Source organism: Nothobranchius furzeri, chromosome 3 (genome assembly GCF_043380555.1).
Source record: "Nothobranchius furzeri strain GRZ-AD chromosome 3, NfurGRZ-RIMD1, whole genome shotgun sequence".
Taxonomy (NCBI): Eukaryota; Metazoa; Chordata; class Actinopteri; order Cyprinodontiformes; family Nothobranchiidae; genus Nothobranchius; species Nothobranchius furzeri.
Window position 1 is genome coordinate 73,422,222 of NC_091743.1, and position 17,193 is coordinate 73,439,414.

The 17,193-nt window shown below is 40.5% G+C and overlaps 1 protein-coding gene across 2 annotated transcripts; it reads right to left on the bottom strand.

Annotated features, from left to right (window-relative positions):
* Positions 1 to 910: 910 nt before the first annotated feature.
* On the bottom strand, positions 911 to 14,061 carry LOC107384972 (protein SSUH2 homolog). Of its 2 annotated transcripts, XM_015958515.3 has the most exons (14): positions 13,926 to 14,051; positions 9,908 to 10,035; positions 9,482 to 9,550; positions 9,321 to 9,398; positions 9,171 to 9,246; positions 8,964 to 9,093; positions 7,860 to 7,920; positions 7,510 to 7,631; positions 7,228 to 7,290; positions 7,012 to 7,091; positions 5,958 to 6,050; positions 4,515 to 4,620; positions 4,227 to 4,334; positions 911 to 3,750 (listed from the first exon to the last, which is right to left on the bottom strand). In XM_015958515.3, exons 3-14 carry the CDS (start codon positions 9,546 to 9,548, stop codon positions 3,610 to 3,612), a joined length of 1,125 nt encoding a protein of 374 aa, XP_015814001.1. In that variant the 5' UTR covers positions 9,549 to 9,550; positions 9,908 to 10,035; positions 13,926 to 14,051; the 3' UTR covers positions 911 to 3,609. The 2 variants fall into 2 exon arrangements, with proteins under 2 accessions (XP_015814001.1, XP_015814000.1); XM_015958514.3 differs by lacking the exon at positions 9,908 to 10,035 and having other exon boundaries at positions 13,926 to 14,061.
* Positions 14,062 to 17,193: the final 3,132 nt, after the last annotated feature.

Below are 17,193 nucleotides of genomic sequence, written 5' to 3' on the forward strand. Positions count from 1 at the left end.
CTTTATTTAGTGTTATTTTACAGAAACCTTCAGCCTGAGGGCTAACAGCAGCATGTCTGTAAATATTCTCAGGGATCCTGCATTTGTGGGAGTGCAGACTCCCAGAACTCAGTTGTGCTGAACTGAAAGTTGATGACTTGTCCAGGTTCGCTGGAACTTCTTAACCGAGATGGAAAACATGAATCAATTTAGCAGGTCTCTTCCTGCTTCCTCTTCTTCTGTGACTCAGTTTCCTTTCCAAAGCAGCTCTGTGCAGTTGGGTGTTTGCAACCTTACTACAGTCACTGGTTTGCAGAGGTGTCTCCATAACAACGGCAGAGCTGGCATCAGTTAAAACGTCCTCCTGAAGCTTCTGGACCAGATTTATGCAGTGTCGCAAGTTAATGGTTTAAACTCCTTTTCTGCACTGAATCAGGATGAAGTACCAAACGTCTTGCTACTTAAACCCAGATGACAGGAACTCTGGGTAAAGCTGGACTGTTTGTTTAATCTTTACGTTTCCTAATGTTTTCCTCTGTCCCAGATGTCCAGTTAACAAGTGAAATGAGGTCATGGAGATAACGAATCTGTCTTTGTTCACTGTGAAGTTTGATGTACGGAGTGTGCATGGTGATTAGTTAACCAGCTGATACGGGGCCAGTGTTTTTGTAACGGCACGAGGAAATGAGAAAACGCTGAAGCTGATTGGTCCGACTCACTTCCTTTTAGTGCATGGGCAAGCTTCTCCACAGGGTGTGATGATCAGTTAGGTTTTTTTCTAGGTAAACAGGCCTTGCTTATCTCAAAAACATCAACTCCTTTTTAAAAAGCTAATTTTTGCACAAACCTTTGTTGAAGCCGTTAAAACGAGACTGCTGTTCTTGCATGCAACTTCTCTTGATAATCTTCAGAAAATGAAATTAAAGTGTGCTTAAATGCCACATTTGCTTGTTTTTTAATGCTGGTATGACAGAAAACACGAACACACGAGTCTGATAGAGAATGTTGTCAAACATAGAAAGGATGAACAAGTGAACTGAACACTCACATACATTTAACTAAGCAAACAGGTATATTATATATTGGATAATTACTGCAGGGCGATTATCCTTTAGCTGCAACAAGCTATTTAACCCAACTGGTGCAACGAGCTGCTTCTCATTTCCTAAACAACCATGTGGAAAGACACCTCTGGTGGTCATGGAGAAGATGTTAGTCTGTGTGAGAAGGGTCAGATCATTGGCATCAAGCAGAGAAAACATCTGCATCTGCAGAAACTACTAAAACTGGGTTCTGAACTGTCCAACGCTTTATTAGAACTGGTCTGATGAGTCCAGATGGACCCTGTTCCAGAGTGATGGTGCATCAGGGTAAGAAGAGAGGCAGCAAAACAGAGACAGAGAAAGAGGAAATTCAAACCATCTCTTCCATCGATCATAATGGGCAATGTGAGATCACTGGCCAACAAGATGGAGGAACTTTAAGCCCTTTCAAGGACTCAGCCAGAGTTTCGTCAGTTTCTGAACCGCTGGAGGAGATGATGCAAAGAAGGATTCTCCAGAGAATCAAGAAAATTATGGACAACCCTGAGCTTTCTCTTCACAAGACTGTCCGACAACAGAAGAGTGTCTTCAGTCAGAGGCTTCTTCAGTTTTGCTGCAACACTGACCGCTACTGGAGATCTTTCCTGCCAACAGCCATTGTAATATACAACAACTCTTTGATGACTTGATTATTATTCTGAGCTACTACAGCAATCAATTTCCCTCTGGGATTAATAAAGTATTTTTGAATTGAATTGAATTGAGATGAAGTGATGTACCCATCATGCCTAGTGCCTACTGTACAAACCTGTGGGGGCAGTGCTATGATCTGGGCTTGCTGCAGTTGGTCAGGTCTAGGTTCAGCAACAGGATGTGCTCCAAGAATGAAGTCAGCTGACCACCTGAATATCCTGAATGACCAAGTTATTCCATCTCCCATATTCCAAGATGACAAAACCAGGATTTATCAGGCTCAGATAGTGAAAGAGTGGTTCAGAGTCCAGACCTTAACCCCACTGAGGATCACTGGGATGTGCTGGAGAAGGCTCTGTGCAGCGGTCAGACTCTACCATCATCAGTGCAAGATCTTGGTGAGACATTAATGCCACACTGGATGGAGATAAATCTGGTGACGTTGCAGAAGCTTATCGAAACAATGCCATGGCGAATGCGTGTCATGGTCAAAGATAAAGGCAGTCCAATGGAACAGTAGTGTGAGACTTATTTTTGGGTGTAGACTTTTTTTTTGGATGGGCGGTGTAAATCCCGTTCATGACAACAAATGACAGTCGATGAAAATAAGTTTGTCTTTCATCTTGTTTTCTTCTACGACTTAAAACTGTTCAATTCAAGTTTATTTATATAGCGCCAAATCAGGACAAGAGTCGTCTCAAGGACCTTCACACAGTAAACATTCCAATATAGGTCAGTTCATTAAGCCAGTCAGTAAAAAGTTTCCTATATAAGGAACCCAGCAGGTTGCATCGAGTCACTGACTAGTGTCAGAGCCTTAAATCCTCAAACTAAGCAAGCATGCAGTGACAGTGGAGAAGAAAACTCCCTTTTAACAGGAAGAAACCTCCAGAGGATCCTGGCTCAGTATAAGCAGCCATCTGCCATGACTCACTGGGGATGGAGGAGAGCGAGCAGACACACACACATGTTCTACAATGACTGAAGAGTTTCTCTCTTTCCTAATCTGCTAATAAACACATTTTTCTTTCTTAATAATCACCTCACATCATTTTCAATAAGAAACCTGCGTTCCACTTGCTAACTGACTGATTATGATGCAATTAATGTTCAGATGTTACTTTTTATTCCTACAGACAACATCTCAAAAGTTAGTAGGTGGGCAGGGCGTTTAGTCACAGTATACGGCTGCTAAAGGTACATTCTGCTATAAAATGGCTTCACACTTCAGCACTATTGCTTTAGTGTGAGATACTACCCGTAATTACACTCAAAGCTGCATTCAAGAACACTTCTGAGTATAAGGTGTTGCACAGGGAAGGTCAGGTAAAAGGCACACTTAGCGACAAATATATGGCAAACGACATGAGGTTGTCTCTTTTCTGTAGCATGCACATGAGATTTACTAAATCTAGACATGTCCAGATGTGGTTAAACATGAAAAAAAAATAATGGTTTAACAATAATAATAAAAAACTGAAGTGGCTTTGTCCTACAGAGATACACAGGTTTTAGTAAAATCGCCAAACTTCTGTGTAAGATCCATTTAACAGCTTGCTCTACTGTTGCATCTGTTTATTAGAATAAAAAGCTCTGAACTCTTGATAAAAACAACATGAAATATGAAATACGGTATTCAAAAAGCAAAGATACTTGAGGTTAACATTTCTAATAATGACAAATGATGATAGTGCCTTAAGTGACACCGTAATAACAGAACAGCCGTGGTTTTATCTGAGCTCAAAGGGTGGTCTGGACGGCTGATGTCATCTTACTTTTGAAATCGTTTGATGGAGAACACAAGGTTAAAGTAGGACACTAAAACACAATGAGATTGTGTGTGTGTGTGTGTGTGTGTGTGTGCGTGTGTGTGTGTCTCTGTCTGTCTGTCTGTCTACAGGATCACACAGCAGCAGGTGGCAGGGTAGTCTTCAGCGCTGACTTTGTTTTCATTCCCGTAGACGTAGAAGACATGCATGTTGGTTTTCCACTTGTAGTTGACCTTGGTGATGGGGACCAGGTCGACCACATGCCTCTGAGGGATACACACACCAGGTCAGATTAGTGAATTAGGCAAAAACCTTTCTGGAACTGCTCGTGTCTGAATTTAAATGAAAACAAACCCCAATATGTAACCCTGTGGGTAGAAGGAAAGTTTAAAAATAACGATCCCCAAAAATCAATGCTTCCACCAAATCCTGCTTGCATTTATTTATGCAGCATGAATACTTAATGCATAACCATGAAGAACTAATGCACAAGTGTTTAATGTGCAAAACCATCTAGCTCATTAGATGACCCAGATTGGTGCTGAACTTGGTCATCTAAAGTGAAAAAAAGATAGTAAATAAAACAGTATTAAGCAAGTTTTCAACAGAAGAACAAAAATGATTTTAGCATATTTGGTCACATTTCAGTCCAAAAATAAGATGTGAAATTTGATTTTTTTGTTTTGTTTTCTAAACTGAAATAAAAACTTTAGGAGATTTAAATTTAATCTTTTTCTCTTACCTGCTGCAGGATCCTGGAGGTCTGAGCGAACTTGGTCTGATGCTCTTTGATCAGACGGTCAGAGGCCTCGAAGATGGATGCATTAGGGAACCCATGCAGCGGGTACACCTGTGAGAACACACACCTGAAGATATAACAGCAGAGTCCTTTTATCATTCTCAGTCTCATAGCTGTGTGTGTGTGCGCGCGCGTGCGCGCGTGCGTGCGTGCGTGCGCGCGTGAGTGCGTGAGTGCGTGCGTGCGTGCGTGCGTGCGTGCGTGCGTGCGTGTGTGTGTGTGTGTGTGTACCAGGCATTGGCTGTACTTGAACAGCTCCTTGCCGCTCACAGAACTCAGATCATCAACCTTTAGACCAGAGTTCTGCTCCGCAAAAAAAGTATCCGTCTGAGTTTTCCTAAAAAGACAAAACATTCATGAAGCTGCCTCATCAACGTGCATGCGTGTATCCGACAATAGCAGAGAGCACCGAGCTCATATTAGATGTTTGGAGATGCAGAGAGGAGGGATACGTTGGTAGAAGGATGCTTAGAACTGTCAGGAAGAAGACCAAAAAAAGGCCAAAGAGGAGATTTATGGATGCAGTGAAAGAAAGCTGATTGGTGGGAGAGAGGTTTAGATGGAGCCAGATGATTCATTGTGACCACTCCTGAGGGGTAAAGCCAAAAACAAAAAGACAAAGAAAGTCATGCACCAACTACCAACTAGATCCATGATTGATTCTTCATCTATGGAGGTGTGTGTGAGCTCCTGCGCCTTTTGCTCAGGCAACAGGTGAAAATCCCACAACTTATTTCTGGTAGCAAGAGGCATTTAGTGAGGCTCTAGTCTGTGTATGTCTAGATAGTCTGACCAGTACAGTCAGGGAGGCCTTGGGATGTAATGCAAACACACATGGCTAGGGGCCAAAGGTCAGCATGCACAGAAGGCCAGAAATAAATCAGTAATACTGAGCAGCAGATAGACGGAGGTGATGACAGAAGTCACTTGGCTGTGTCTGGTTCAACCTAAACGCAGTGCTGTAAAAGCACCGGGGACGACAGCAGTGGTGAAAACACTCAAACGGGAATTAAATCACATCTTGATCCATTTTTATTTTGGGAATTAAAATTCTTCCCACATTCCTGAAACATCATAAATGAGCTATTTTTTTCTGGGTGTAGTCTAAACGATTCCATAATCTTCTCTTCAGTTGTGTCATCTGACTTCTGTAAAAATCATTTAAAAGACAACAACAACTTCTAGAATGCCCCAGTGACCTGTTAACCTTTATACGCCCCTTTAACATGGAGAGCATGTCTCCTCCTGGTGCACAAAATCAGACGAGGAGGATCAGACGGTTAAAGGTTTTTAAAGGCCTTTTTGTTGAAGCTAAAACAAATAAAGACTTCTTCATGATTCCCTTGGCAAACAAATACATACAAATAAAGTTCTTTTATACAATAATCTTGTAAAATAGTCATTTAAAATATTTCCTTAACCAAATTAAACCCCTTTTCACTTAAAAAAATCATCTAGAATAATATAGCTTTTCAAATGTCAGTATCAGTTTGTAAATTACTTCAAACACCCATCCCAAAAAGCACCTGCTGGATCTTGATCATCTCTCTGAGGGTTTCTACATCCTGAACTCTCTGGATCTCTAAATAATGAAAGTCTGTGCAGACATGTAAAAACCTGTTTAAGGGTTAGGGTCCCTGACACAAAACCCCGGTGCTCTTTATGAACACTCACCACTCCACTTTGAGTTTGACGTAGGTCAGTAGCTGTTTCTTTCCTTTACAGGTGTTACACTGAATCGTCCCACGGCCAGAACACGTAGAGCATCTAAACACACAAATGCAGACGTGCTCAGGTGTGACATGTCTTTGTATTCTGGTCTTGCAAACATAAAGGAGCAATAAAAGAGGTTTGTCATCAGTTATTTTTCCTAAAGTAGGAATCGTCATGGTATTATTTTTTCTACTTAAAGAGCAAGTCACCCCCTACCAACTTGCTGTTGCCTGGCAGACCAAGAGGGAGGAGCCGCAATCATATACACACACACACACTCACAATGACATTGTGACATCATAATGTACCAGCTAACATCATAGTGTACTTATTAGCCAACAGCGATGGCAGATTTAAATTCAAATGCAGTGCCGAGTTTTTACCTGATGAGGGCACAACACTGACATTTACATTTTAACAAAGATGCACTTAAGTGCCACATTATTGACTACACGTGTCTACAGCACGATAGTTTATCAGCAAAACTTGATTTGGAGAGGTCTTGCTCTTTAAGGTAAACATTTGAACACTTTATTTTGTTTTAGTACCTAAATGATTAAAGTTAACAGGCTTTAAACTAATTATTTAAATAGTTTAAAGGTTAAAAAAGCATTTCTGACCATTAGAAAAGCTTCTACACCAGTCTGCCTAGACGACACATTTGTGTCCACTGGGTGGCGAGAAATCTCCACTTTGATTTTTCAGCATTCTATGTATCTATTTTCTATCCAACGCAGCAGATTGGTGCTTTTTGAGTCTCCCTATCCCAGGCAATCGCTGATCGGCTGCCATTCCTCGTGACTCAAAGACACAACCCCTCAGCAAACCCAGATATAACAGTTTGCTGCCAGGGAACAGGAGCCTTTAGCTCTGCACTCGGATTGATCCAGTCCACAGGTGAAGACAACTTTACGATGAAGAAACTGGCATTTTTGACCAGTTGTACACTGCAAGAACTACAAAAAGACTTACAACCATCTGATTGAGCAAGCCTTTGGCACCAGGTCAGCATTACCTGTCTTTTCCAGTTGCATTGCAGGCACTGCAGTTTTGCTCCCCCTCCTTCCCTGAGCCGTTACACTTCAGACACGAATTCTGAAGACATAATATAAGCAACAACATCCTTTTAAATGCAGAAAGTACACCAGGGCTGATGGGTTTGTACGTTTAATAGTCCATGACAACAATGAACTTCACACACTCAAAAAACAAGTTGTCAATGTTTCCTTACATGTCCACTTCCAGTGCACTTTTCACAAGCCTTAGTCCCTTTGCTGTGACAGGAGTCGCATTCCTACACACACACACACGCACACACGCACGCACAAAGATTAAAAATAACATTACTCCCTGTCAGCATCTTAACCAGGTCCTGACTGATGGTTTTGAGTAAAAAAAAAAAACAGATAAAACTTGTTTATTATTAACTTCCAGAACATAATGGAGAGATTTTATAATTATGACACAATTTTAACCAAACTACGTGTTCCCTGACTCAGACAGCAGCTATCACCTTAATGGAGGAGGTGTAAGGCACTCTTTTCTCCTCGGTGTGGTTAGTGAAGAGTGCAGGGGCCTGGACCTCGACCTCCCAGGGTCGGGGGGCGGGCTGGGTGTAGAAGTCAGCCGTCTCCCCTGTTAAAAACATAAACAACCAACAAGTCCAGTAATACCATTGGCTTTGTTAAAAGATGAATTAAAAAAGTTCAAATGAAACTTTTTCACTTTTATTTCTTTATGTGATGCGTAATCAAGTGTCGGACGGTTTAACTCAACCACCTTGTCACAATGTTCAGCTCAGAAATCCATCGTAAATTCTGAATTTCACCGATTTTCTCTTCAACTCTTAGGGGAGGTGTTTACCTTCATGAGGTTTTTGAGCCATTTCAGTTGATCTGGACTCTGTGAAAGTCTCCAAACGATACTACCAAACAGAAAACACACTTCAGCCAAGCATTCAGTGTTAATCACATTATAGTATTAACATGTGAGCTCACAGAGAAATCTGACTTGAGAACGCGACGGTTGGTGAATAGACTTTGTAAGAAAAAGGCCAGAGTATTGCATAAAAAGTAAAGAAAAAATGCATCCTAAATAAGATGTTTAAGGTCACATAAACAGCAGATCTTAACAGGAAGAATATCAGTAAATCATGAATCATCATGGCGTGAATTCTAGAAAAAATTAAATGCGAGATATGGTGCTACATGAGTCCTGAGGTGAAAAGTTCATAGCCGTCAAGCCGTTAGCCTCCAACAGGTAATCTCGCTACATAGTTCATGATTTTGACCCAATGTTTTTATAGTTCATGATCTTTTTTTTTACCTTCATCTGAGAATGTTCTAGAACTTTTAAATGTTTTATTCTGACATTTTATGACTTATCCTTTTACGTTGTTTATGTGGTGTTCAGTAGAAAGTTTGAAATGAATAAAATTTGGTTTTGATTGAGTTAACAGAGCAAGAACGCAGGGCCAAGTGAGCGTAGATTCGGAGATGAAGAGGATTTTCTGGTCCATGATGAAACTGGCTAATGTCTCCAAGGAAGCTAAATAATTCCAGTTGCCTTTCATCTGGAACACCAAGGATTTAGCACGGCCTTGATGACTGAGAGCCTTCACCAGAATAGTAGATGCTAGGAGCTGTGCCGGGAGCTGTGTAACATGAACAGACATGTGTCTGACATCACAACCATTTGTTGAGTCTAATCCGTTCTGTTAACATGAAGCCATTCTCACAGCGTGGTTCCCAATGCATACCCAACACCTTCACACGCGATGCTTTAAAGCTTTGCTCTGATGAAAGAGAAAAAGCTATAAAACACGTTTTTACGTGCAGCTATCTTATTTTCTTTTCCACTTCTCTTAAAGTTTCTCTTCTTACCTGCGGTTTAGGCATGAATTCTGACCATGTAGAATCTGATCTCACAAATGACAATAAAATGAATAAAAGTGGTAAGTCGGATCACCCTGAAGGTGTTAAACGGCTCCATGTTTGTGATGACACCCTCCTCAGCTGGACCTGAACCATAGCAACACTTAGAGTTTGCAAAGTCCTTGAACGCTGCTCGAGCGACATCCTCCTGCAGAGCAGGGATGCTGAAAGACAAAAAGAAAGATAAAATAGAACATATCGGAGTGAGCAGCAGACGAGCCTTAAAGATATCAGGCCTTACACCCAGCTGTCAGGTGCAGCTCCAGGTTGGGGTGGAGCAACAGGCTCTGCAGGCATGGGAGGAGGCAGGAAACCTCCTGCAAGAATTGATGCAGATTTTTTTAATCAGCAGCAAAGCGCAGATGTTTAGAAAGAGCTGGACTGTTGTTACCTGCTGCTCCAATTCCCTCGTAACCTGGCATGTTGCCAAACATGTTCGCTGTTGGGGCAGAGAGAGGAGGATACACACCTACAAAAAAAACATACGACACAGTTCTGACACCGATTTAAGACCTCTTATAGTGATAGGTCTCGGGGCTGGACCGGACTTACCTGCTCCGACCCCACCAGGCATGTTACCGAGCATCATGGGTGGGGGGGCGGGTCCTGGGGGATACATGGCTGAAAGGAAAAACAAACTGCTCTGAAACCGGATCAAAGGGAAATGTTCACAAACTGCTGATGCTTAATTGGTTTCATTTTTTACTTTAAGCTGATCAGGAGTCAAAAGGAGAATTTTATTTATTTGTTTTATTATATGTATCAGTACACAGTCTTTATATACCCAGTAAATGTATAAAGTGCCCTTGCATACATACTACATAACCCACCCTCCCCACATCAATTCAAATGTACATATTAAATGTAAAATTTCAATTTCAACTTAATAATTTTAAGATAATAAAAAAAAGTAAAAATAAAGGCAAAAACATAAAAAAAACATAAAAACGATACAAAAATAATTAAATACATGCATACCAGTGCCTCCACACAGATGACTGGTAACGCACTGCACTAAAACTGGGATCCACCAGCATCCGGACAAGTCTGTTCTCAGAACTCTTCAACCGGAGGATAAACTTGTACATGTAATTTCCCATGATAGCCTGGAGGGTCCGGACATGAGCATTACAAATTAAAAGACTTGCACAACAGGACCGATGCTTCCCTAGCAGAGTCCTAAATGCATCATTATACACTACTTTAAGCTCCTTATACTTATGGATCGGATTGTTCCATACGTTCCTAACCGAGCACTTCACTCTCAGACTGCAGGTCTACTGGTGGTTCCCAGAATATCTAAAATTAGGATGGGAGGCAGATCTTTTAGTTATCAGGCTCTCCTCCTGTGGAACCAGCTCCCAGCCTTAGTCCGTGAGGCAGACACTTTGTCTACTTTTAAGACTAGGCTTAAAACATTTTTATTTGATAGGGCCTATGGTTAAAATCTGATGTTAGCCTAAATCTGGACAAGTGGGGGAGTAGAGGGAGGTGGAGTGTCCAGTCAGTAAAGACGGCTCTCCCTTGCCCTGCCTCCAACATGCCTCCATCTAAAAAGGCTAGGTTATCTAGAGTCATCTCTGTAGTTATGCTGCTATAGGCTTAGACTGCTGGAGGACACACTGACCACTTTTCACACTCTACTACTTTCTTCTACAATCTGCTCTTTAACTGTATTATTTTCTGCAATTTCAGCTGTTAACTTTATTTTCTCTCTAAGTGTTTTTCTCCCCAGAAGAAGCTACAATGATGTTCTGCTGAGCTGTGGTGGCCTCATGGAGGGGACCATCGTCTAGCACACTGCTGCTAACCACTTAAACATTCTCCCTCTCCTGATAATGGCTTTTTGCTTTCCTTGACGTTGGATGTGCAACTACTAGTTTATCCGTTTAATTATAGATCAACTAGGACAAATACAATAAAGTTTATTTCTCACCAAATTGAATATTTACCAAGACATCACAATATAACTATAGACACATTACTTGTCTTTGTGTGTGTGTGTGTGTGTGTGTGTGTGCCTGCTCTGTCTTCTCGATCCCCAGTGAGTCGTGGTGGATGGCTGCTTATACTGAGCCAGGATTCTCTGGAGGTTTCTTCCTGTTAAAAGGGAGTTTTCCTCTCCACTGTCGCTTTATGCTTGCTTAGTATGAGGATTGCTGTAAAGTCACTGACACTAGTCAGTGACTTGATGCAATTTGCTGGGTTCCTTATATAGGAAACATTATTTCTGATTGGCTTAATGAACTGACCTGAATTGGAATGTTTATTATGTGAAGTGCCTTGAGACGACTCTTGTCGTGATTTGGCGCTTTATAAATAAACTTGAATTGACTTGAACTTACACCACAAAGGTGCAGTATACAAAGGTGTGCAGTAGGTTCTAAAAAGGTGGATTTTTACATTATCAGAACACTTTCCTGGAATTTCCTGACCAAAATATTGGTCTGGGCAGACAAAGTGCAACATTGATGTCATCCTCATCACATCGCCAATCTGTGAGGAAGTGACCCAAATTTTTAGATTTGTCACAGACTCTTTATCTTCTTGTCAGCCAAGTAGAAGTCTGAGAAACGAAGATCTTTATCCCCTTTGGTACGCCAAATCAGCACAACACTATTTTTACATGAAATCACACTTCAGCGCATAATCAGAGCACGTGTTTAGCAGCTGCTGAAAGCTAGCACTGCTGGGCGACAGGATGGCCATTCAAACGTAATGTTGAACTGTAACAAACACCAATGGAAAAAACAATAACAGGAGAAGTTTTCAGGTAATTCTGGGATCTTTACAACAAGGAAATAATGAATTGTTTTTTGGGTGTATTGAGTTAAGAGTTTGCTGATATCGGTTTAAGCAGCCATAGATGGGTAACGCAGCTTAGAGTCAGAATCCATTAAGAAATTACAGAAATGCACCACCACAGTTTTCTAAGTGTCTGCATCAGGAAGTTAAACGAAGCAGAAGATGCTGCATCCTCATTCATCAGGCTGCTGAGGTTTCTGTCATCTTCACAAAACATTTTTGTTTATTTCAAATATCAAAAAGGATGACTTGACGCTAACGAATGTGCTGAAGCATTTCTGTAAAGTGCTTTTTTTTCTTAAAAATAACATTTCTAAGCTAGGCCACACCCCCATATGTGTTTACACACCCTGGCACTGCCTCAGTGAGAAAAAGACACGATGAATGAAATCCTAAAGGTTAGCGCCTCCGTGCACGCTCCCATTCAGCTCTCACAGGAAGTGTCAGGTGATCTCTGACATTATAGAGACACAAAAAAAGCCTAATTTCACAAGAAACATCACAATAAAGGTCAGTCTTCAGCAAGTGTTGTCACGGTGTGCTTCCAAATTCTTCCTGAATACAAAAAAACATGAATTTCCACTTTGACCTCATCATTTTTGCCTTCTAGTTTTTATGATCCAGACAACTTTCATTGTCACAGAACAGCAGCGAGAGAGCCATGTGAAGATAACCAAAGATCATTTTAACCCAAAGATGTCACGCATCTAGCTTCTGATTATTGGCTAACAGTACATGTTCAGTTGCAAAGTCACCATCACCAAGATGCTCTCCGCATTCGCTGCAATAAAAAAAGCTTTCCTGTGGGAGGGCGTGAGCCAAGCTGGGTGAAGCTGAGAATGCAGTTTCACAGTGTGACGTAGATCTGTGAAGATTTTCAAATCCTCGCATTTCACCGTCTACTTTCTACCAGATGCTAACGCAAGAGATCAGTGTAGGAGACTCTGCAGATTCAGTCTGCATGAAAAACTCAGAATGACCCATTTTAATCAGAAATAATCATTAAAACATTATTTTTCCATCAACCGCAACTTTAATAGAAACATTGAAATCTTAAATAAATTAAATAAAATCTTAAATAATTAAACCCTTTATTAACAAGCTCTTTTGTATTTGAGTAAAACAATAACATTAAATTAGACACGAGCAACTAGCACTGGGCCAAATCATTATTATCCATAAGAATTATAATGTGAGATAGAAATAAAGTAAATAAAATATCACAATGTTTTATTAGGGCAGGTAACATGCTTTAGCGCACATTCGATTGTAGAAGTGATAAAGATGTCGCTGTTTCCTTATTTGAACCATTAAATGATTAAATCTGTGAGCTGCAGCCACAGATTTGTTTGCTACATCATTACAAATATTGCAAATGTCTCGTTTTGATGTTAAATTGCTCACTTCGTCCAGAAACGTGCTCCGACTAATGCATTTAATCTCATTTTAGGGGTGTGAAGTCCAGACTGGAAACTAATTAACTATTAATGAACAATCTGGAGAATCAGTATTAAAGGCTGGAAAAGTTTGGGAATCTTTGCAGAACATGCTCTGACAAAATGTGTTTTAAAATGTTAAAATTGCAGAAAAATAGAGGAAACCCCATTCATAATGTTTGCATACAGCTGAGCATCCCTGAAGGGTTGGGCCCAGCAGATCCAATCATGCTGCTGATTAAAAAGACTGACTTTATTGATCAGTTCCCAACATCAGGCCTTTAGTTCCTGCTGAGTGAATCACTCTCAGGTAAGACATTAATACTGGCCAAAAGCTGTTTGATTAATTAATCGTTTTTAATAGTTCTCTACAAATAAACGAATAAAAAACTCTTACCTTCATTAAACGAGTCACTCTAACATAAGGTCACCGTGTAAAACAACAAATCATCACTAATGAGACAAACCCTAAAACACATGTTCAAGTTCATGTTTATGACACGCTTTGAATGACGTCATCGTCGCAGCTGTCTGTTTTTGCCCATTTTACGGTCTAAATTAAAGCATTTATTAATCCAGCTCAAACTGGATGGAAAGTGTTTTAACTTTAATCTGTCTTGAAAAAAATACATTTTAACACTTAAAAGGAATAAATTGCCTGGGGCACGTTCTGTTCCGTCTGTGGTTTGGTGGACTTAATTATTCTTCAAAAATCTGGATTAAAACGAGTCTCGTCATCGTCAAAGATTTCTTACCTGCGCTGTTCATCTTGTTGCCACTCAAAAACAAGGGATTTTTTCCAGTTTTGAGAAAACTATAATCTCCCGTGGACGCCGCTAGACGTCCTGTCCAACATCACCAATCAAACTATCTATTATCACCAAACTATCTATTTCCGGAATAAAAACTACAAAATAAAATCCCTCCTTCATAATGATAATGTAAAATTCAAAATCAAGGCTAAATAGCTGAACTGCAAGTCAAAGTTTATATTAGCCAAGTTAATTGTGTGTTTTTCATTTTAATTCAAACAGAAGCTATTCTCAATTATTAAAAGAAACTTGTTTCAAAATTTGATTAATGATAATTTCAGTATTGCAGTATTTGAAATAAGATTATTCAAGCAAAATGAACTCAATTTTTGAATAAACAAATTATGAGACTCTGGTGTTCTGTATGGAAGAATAAACAAACCACAAAATTTATTGTTCACAGATAACAGACAAATACACACATTATGATGGTCAAGTTTGAAAACTGGGTTTTACTTACTGTTTGCTTTTGAGCTTTGGAAATTTTCTTCCAAAAGGTGTGTCAACACGTGACCTTACTTGCTTTTATTTTGAAAAAACACGGAAGAAAACCATCACTCCCATCAGGAACTTTACTCTAAAATTTAGTAACATGATCTCTTGGAATGTCGGCCACGCCTGGGCTTTATAAAACACACACAAGAAGAAGAAGAAAATATCATTTCTATAGCGCCTCTCAAGATAAAAATCACGAGGCGCTTAAAACACACACACACACACACACACACACACACACACACACACACACACACACACACATTAACCCTCTGTCAGTATCCAAAATGGGCCATAGAAAAAGGAAAACAACAAGTCAAAAAAAATCAAAGAAACAGAGAGACCAAAAAAGTAAACAAAAACAAAGACCAGACCACACGCACACAGACACCACCACAATGCCATATATCCGGGGAGTCACAGAACTTATGCAAAGGGCCATGACAAAACATCAAATCAACACGACCGTCAAACCTCACATGAAACTCAGACAGCTACTAGTACACCTCAAGGACAAACCAGACAAGAAATGCAATGTAATCTACAAAATACCATGCATGTCGTGCAATAAAACATATATACGTAGGGGAAACCAGCAGAACATATGACACAAGAAGAAAAGAGCATTCGAAGGAATGTGAGAAGGAAACAACAGAAAGACTCACAAGAACAACAAAGCAAAAAAGCAGAGGAGCAAACCCTCTGTCAGCCATCTCAGACCATTGCAAACGAAATAATCCCATCATGGACTGGGATCAAGGGAAAATTATCAACACGGAGAACAACCGGTTCCAGTACAAATCAGAGACCTGTCATCTACAGAAATACTCAGATGACTCTGCAGTTGTCGGGTGTATCAGAGATGGACAGGAAGCTGAGTACAGAGAGCTGGTGCAGCACTTTGTGGCATGGTGTGGAAACAATCATCTGACCTTGAACGTGAACAAAACAAAGGAGATGATTTCAGACTTCAGAAGAAACAGGGTGGAGTCAAACACTGTTTCCATCATGGGAGAAGAAGTGGAGGTAGTTGAGGAATACAAATACCTTGGAGTTCACCTGGACAACAGACTGGACTGGAGAATGAACAGCGAAGCCGTTTACAAGAAGCGACACAGCAGACTGTACTTCTTGAGGATGCTTAGGTCCTTCAATGTCTGTAGCAAGATGCTGCAGATCTTCTACAAGTCTGTTGTTGAGAGTGTAATCTCTTCTGCCATCGTCTATTGGGGTAGTAGCATCAGAAGCAGGGACCTGAAAAGGCTCAACAGCCTAATAAAAAAGGCTGGTTCTGTTCTGGGGACGACTGTGGAACCACTGGAGGAGATAATGCAAAGAAGGATTCTCCAGAGAATCAAGAAAATTATGGACAACCCTGAGCATTCTCTTCACAAGACTGTCCGGCAACGGAAGAGTGTCTTCAGTCAGAGGCTTCTTCAGTTTCGCTGCAACACTGACCGCTACTGGAGATCCTTCCTGCCAACAGCCATTGTAATATACAATAACTCTTTGATGACTTGATTATTATTATTCTGAGCTACTGCAGCTATCAATTTCCCTCTGGGATTAATAAAGTATTTTTGAATTGAATTGAATTTAACTGAATGCTTCTGTGATGGCCTGGATGAAGAGGAGATGAATGATTGCAGGGAACCGTTCCTGTTCATGTTTAGTTTTCAATCAGACTATGAGGAGTTCTGCAAAGAAATTGTGGACAAAAGGAAGATGAAGGTGTTTTCTGGCTTTGAAATGCTATAGTACAGCGGTGTCAAACTCAGTTGTTGCATTCTGTTTCCTCATTACATTGTTTTTTTGGAGGTTCTCTTGTTTTTTGTGTGCATTTTGGTTCATTTGTTTGTACTTTTTTTATTCCTGTGTTGGCTGTTGTTTGCTCTATTAAATTTACCTTTTTGAAAAATTTTGTCTGCATTCTTGGGTGTCTCACACAATGTCTCACAACCCCTCCTCAAACCCTGGCGTGTTTTAAGAAGTATCAGCACAATTTAAGTCTCTGGTCCTCTTAATGTAGCTGATATAACTGAGTGTACAACAAATTTACCCGCGTCTGTCTATACAGTTTTACACTCACTTGGAAAATGACTATTAAAATAAAGGCAGCATTGATAAAATAAACTATTAAAATGGTTTTGACAGGTTCAAAGAATAGTCTATTAAATGCTTGAACCTTTTATATAGGTACCAAAAGTATAGCTAAAAGACACAAATACCTATGTGCTATAAATACACATACCATACACAAAAGTAGGAAAAAGAATAAAAATATCAGAACACATTGGATCAAAAATGGCGCCTGTTTCATTTAACTTAATTATCTGCTCTTTCTTTAAAATTATCATGGCATCCAGCAAACAAGTAATTTGATTACCAATGTTATGCTTTACATGGGTTTTGTGGGTTTTTAGGGCTTTTTAATCCTTAACTCAGGGGCTACTCGCGGTTTCCTGGTTCCATTGAAGAGGAGTCAAATAGTTGTCTCCGCCCACCTATAAACGTTTGATCCCGCCCACTTTTAGCCCCGCCCCGATCTCCGGGAGGCAGCCAGGGGCTACGGGCTAGAGCCCTGCACAGGCCTCAAATCTGAGCCCGTGTCTGGCCCGGCCCGAGGGGGTGGAGCCCCAGCCCGACCCGGCCCGAAAAGGTTTTCAGGATTCTCTGGCCCAACCCGAGCCCGACTTTTTTTTAACCAACTAAACGA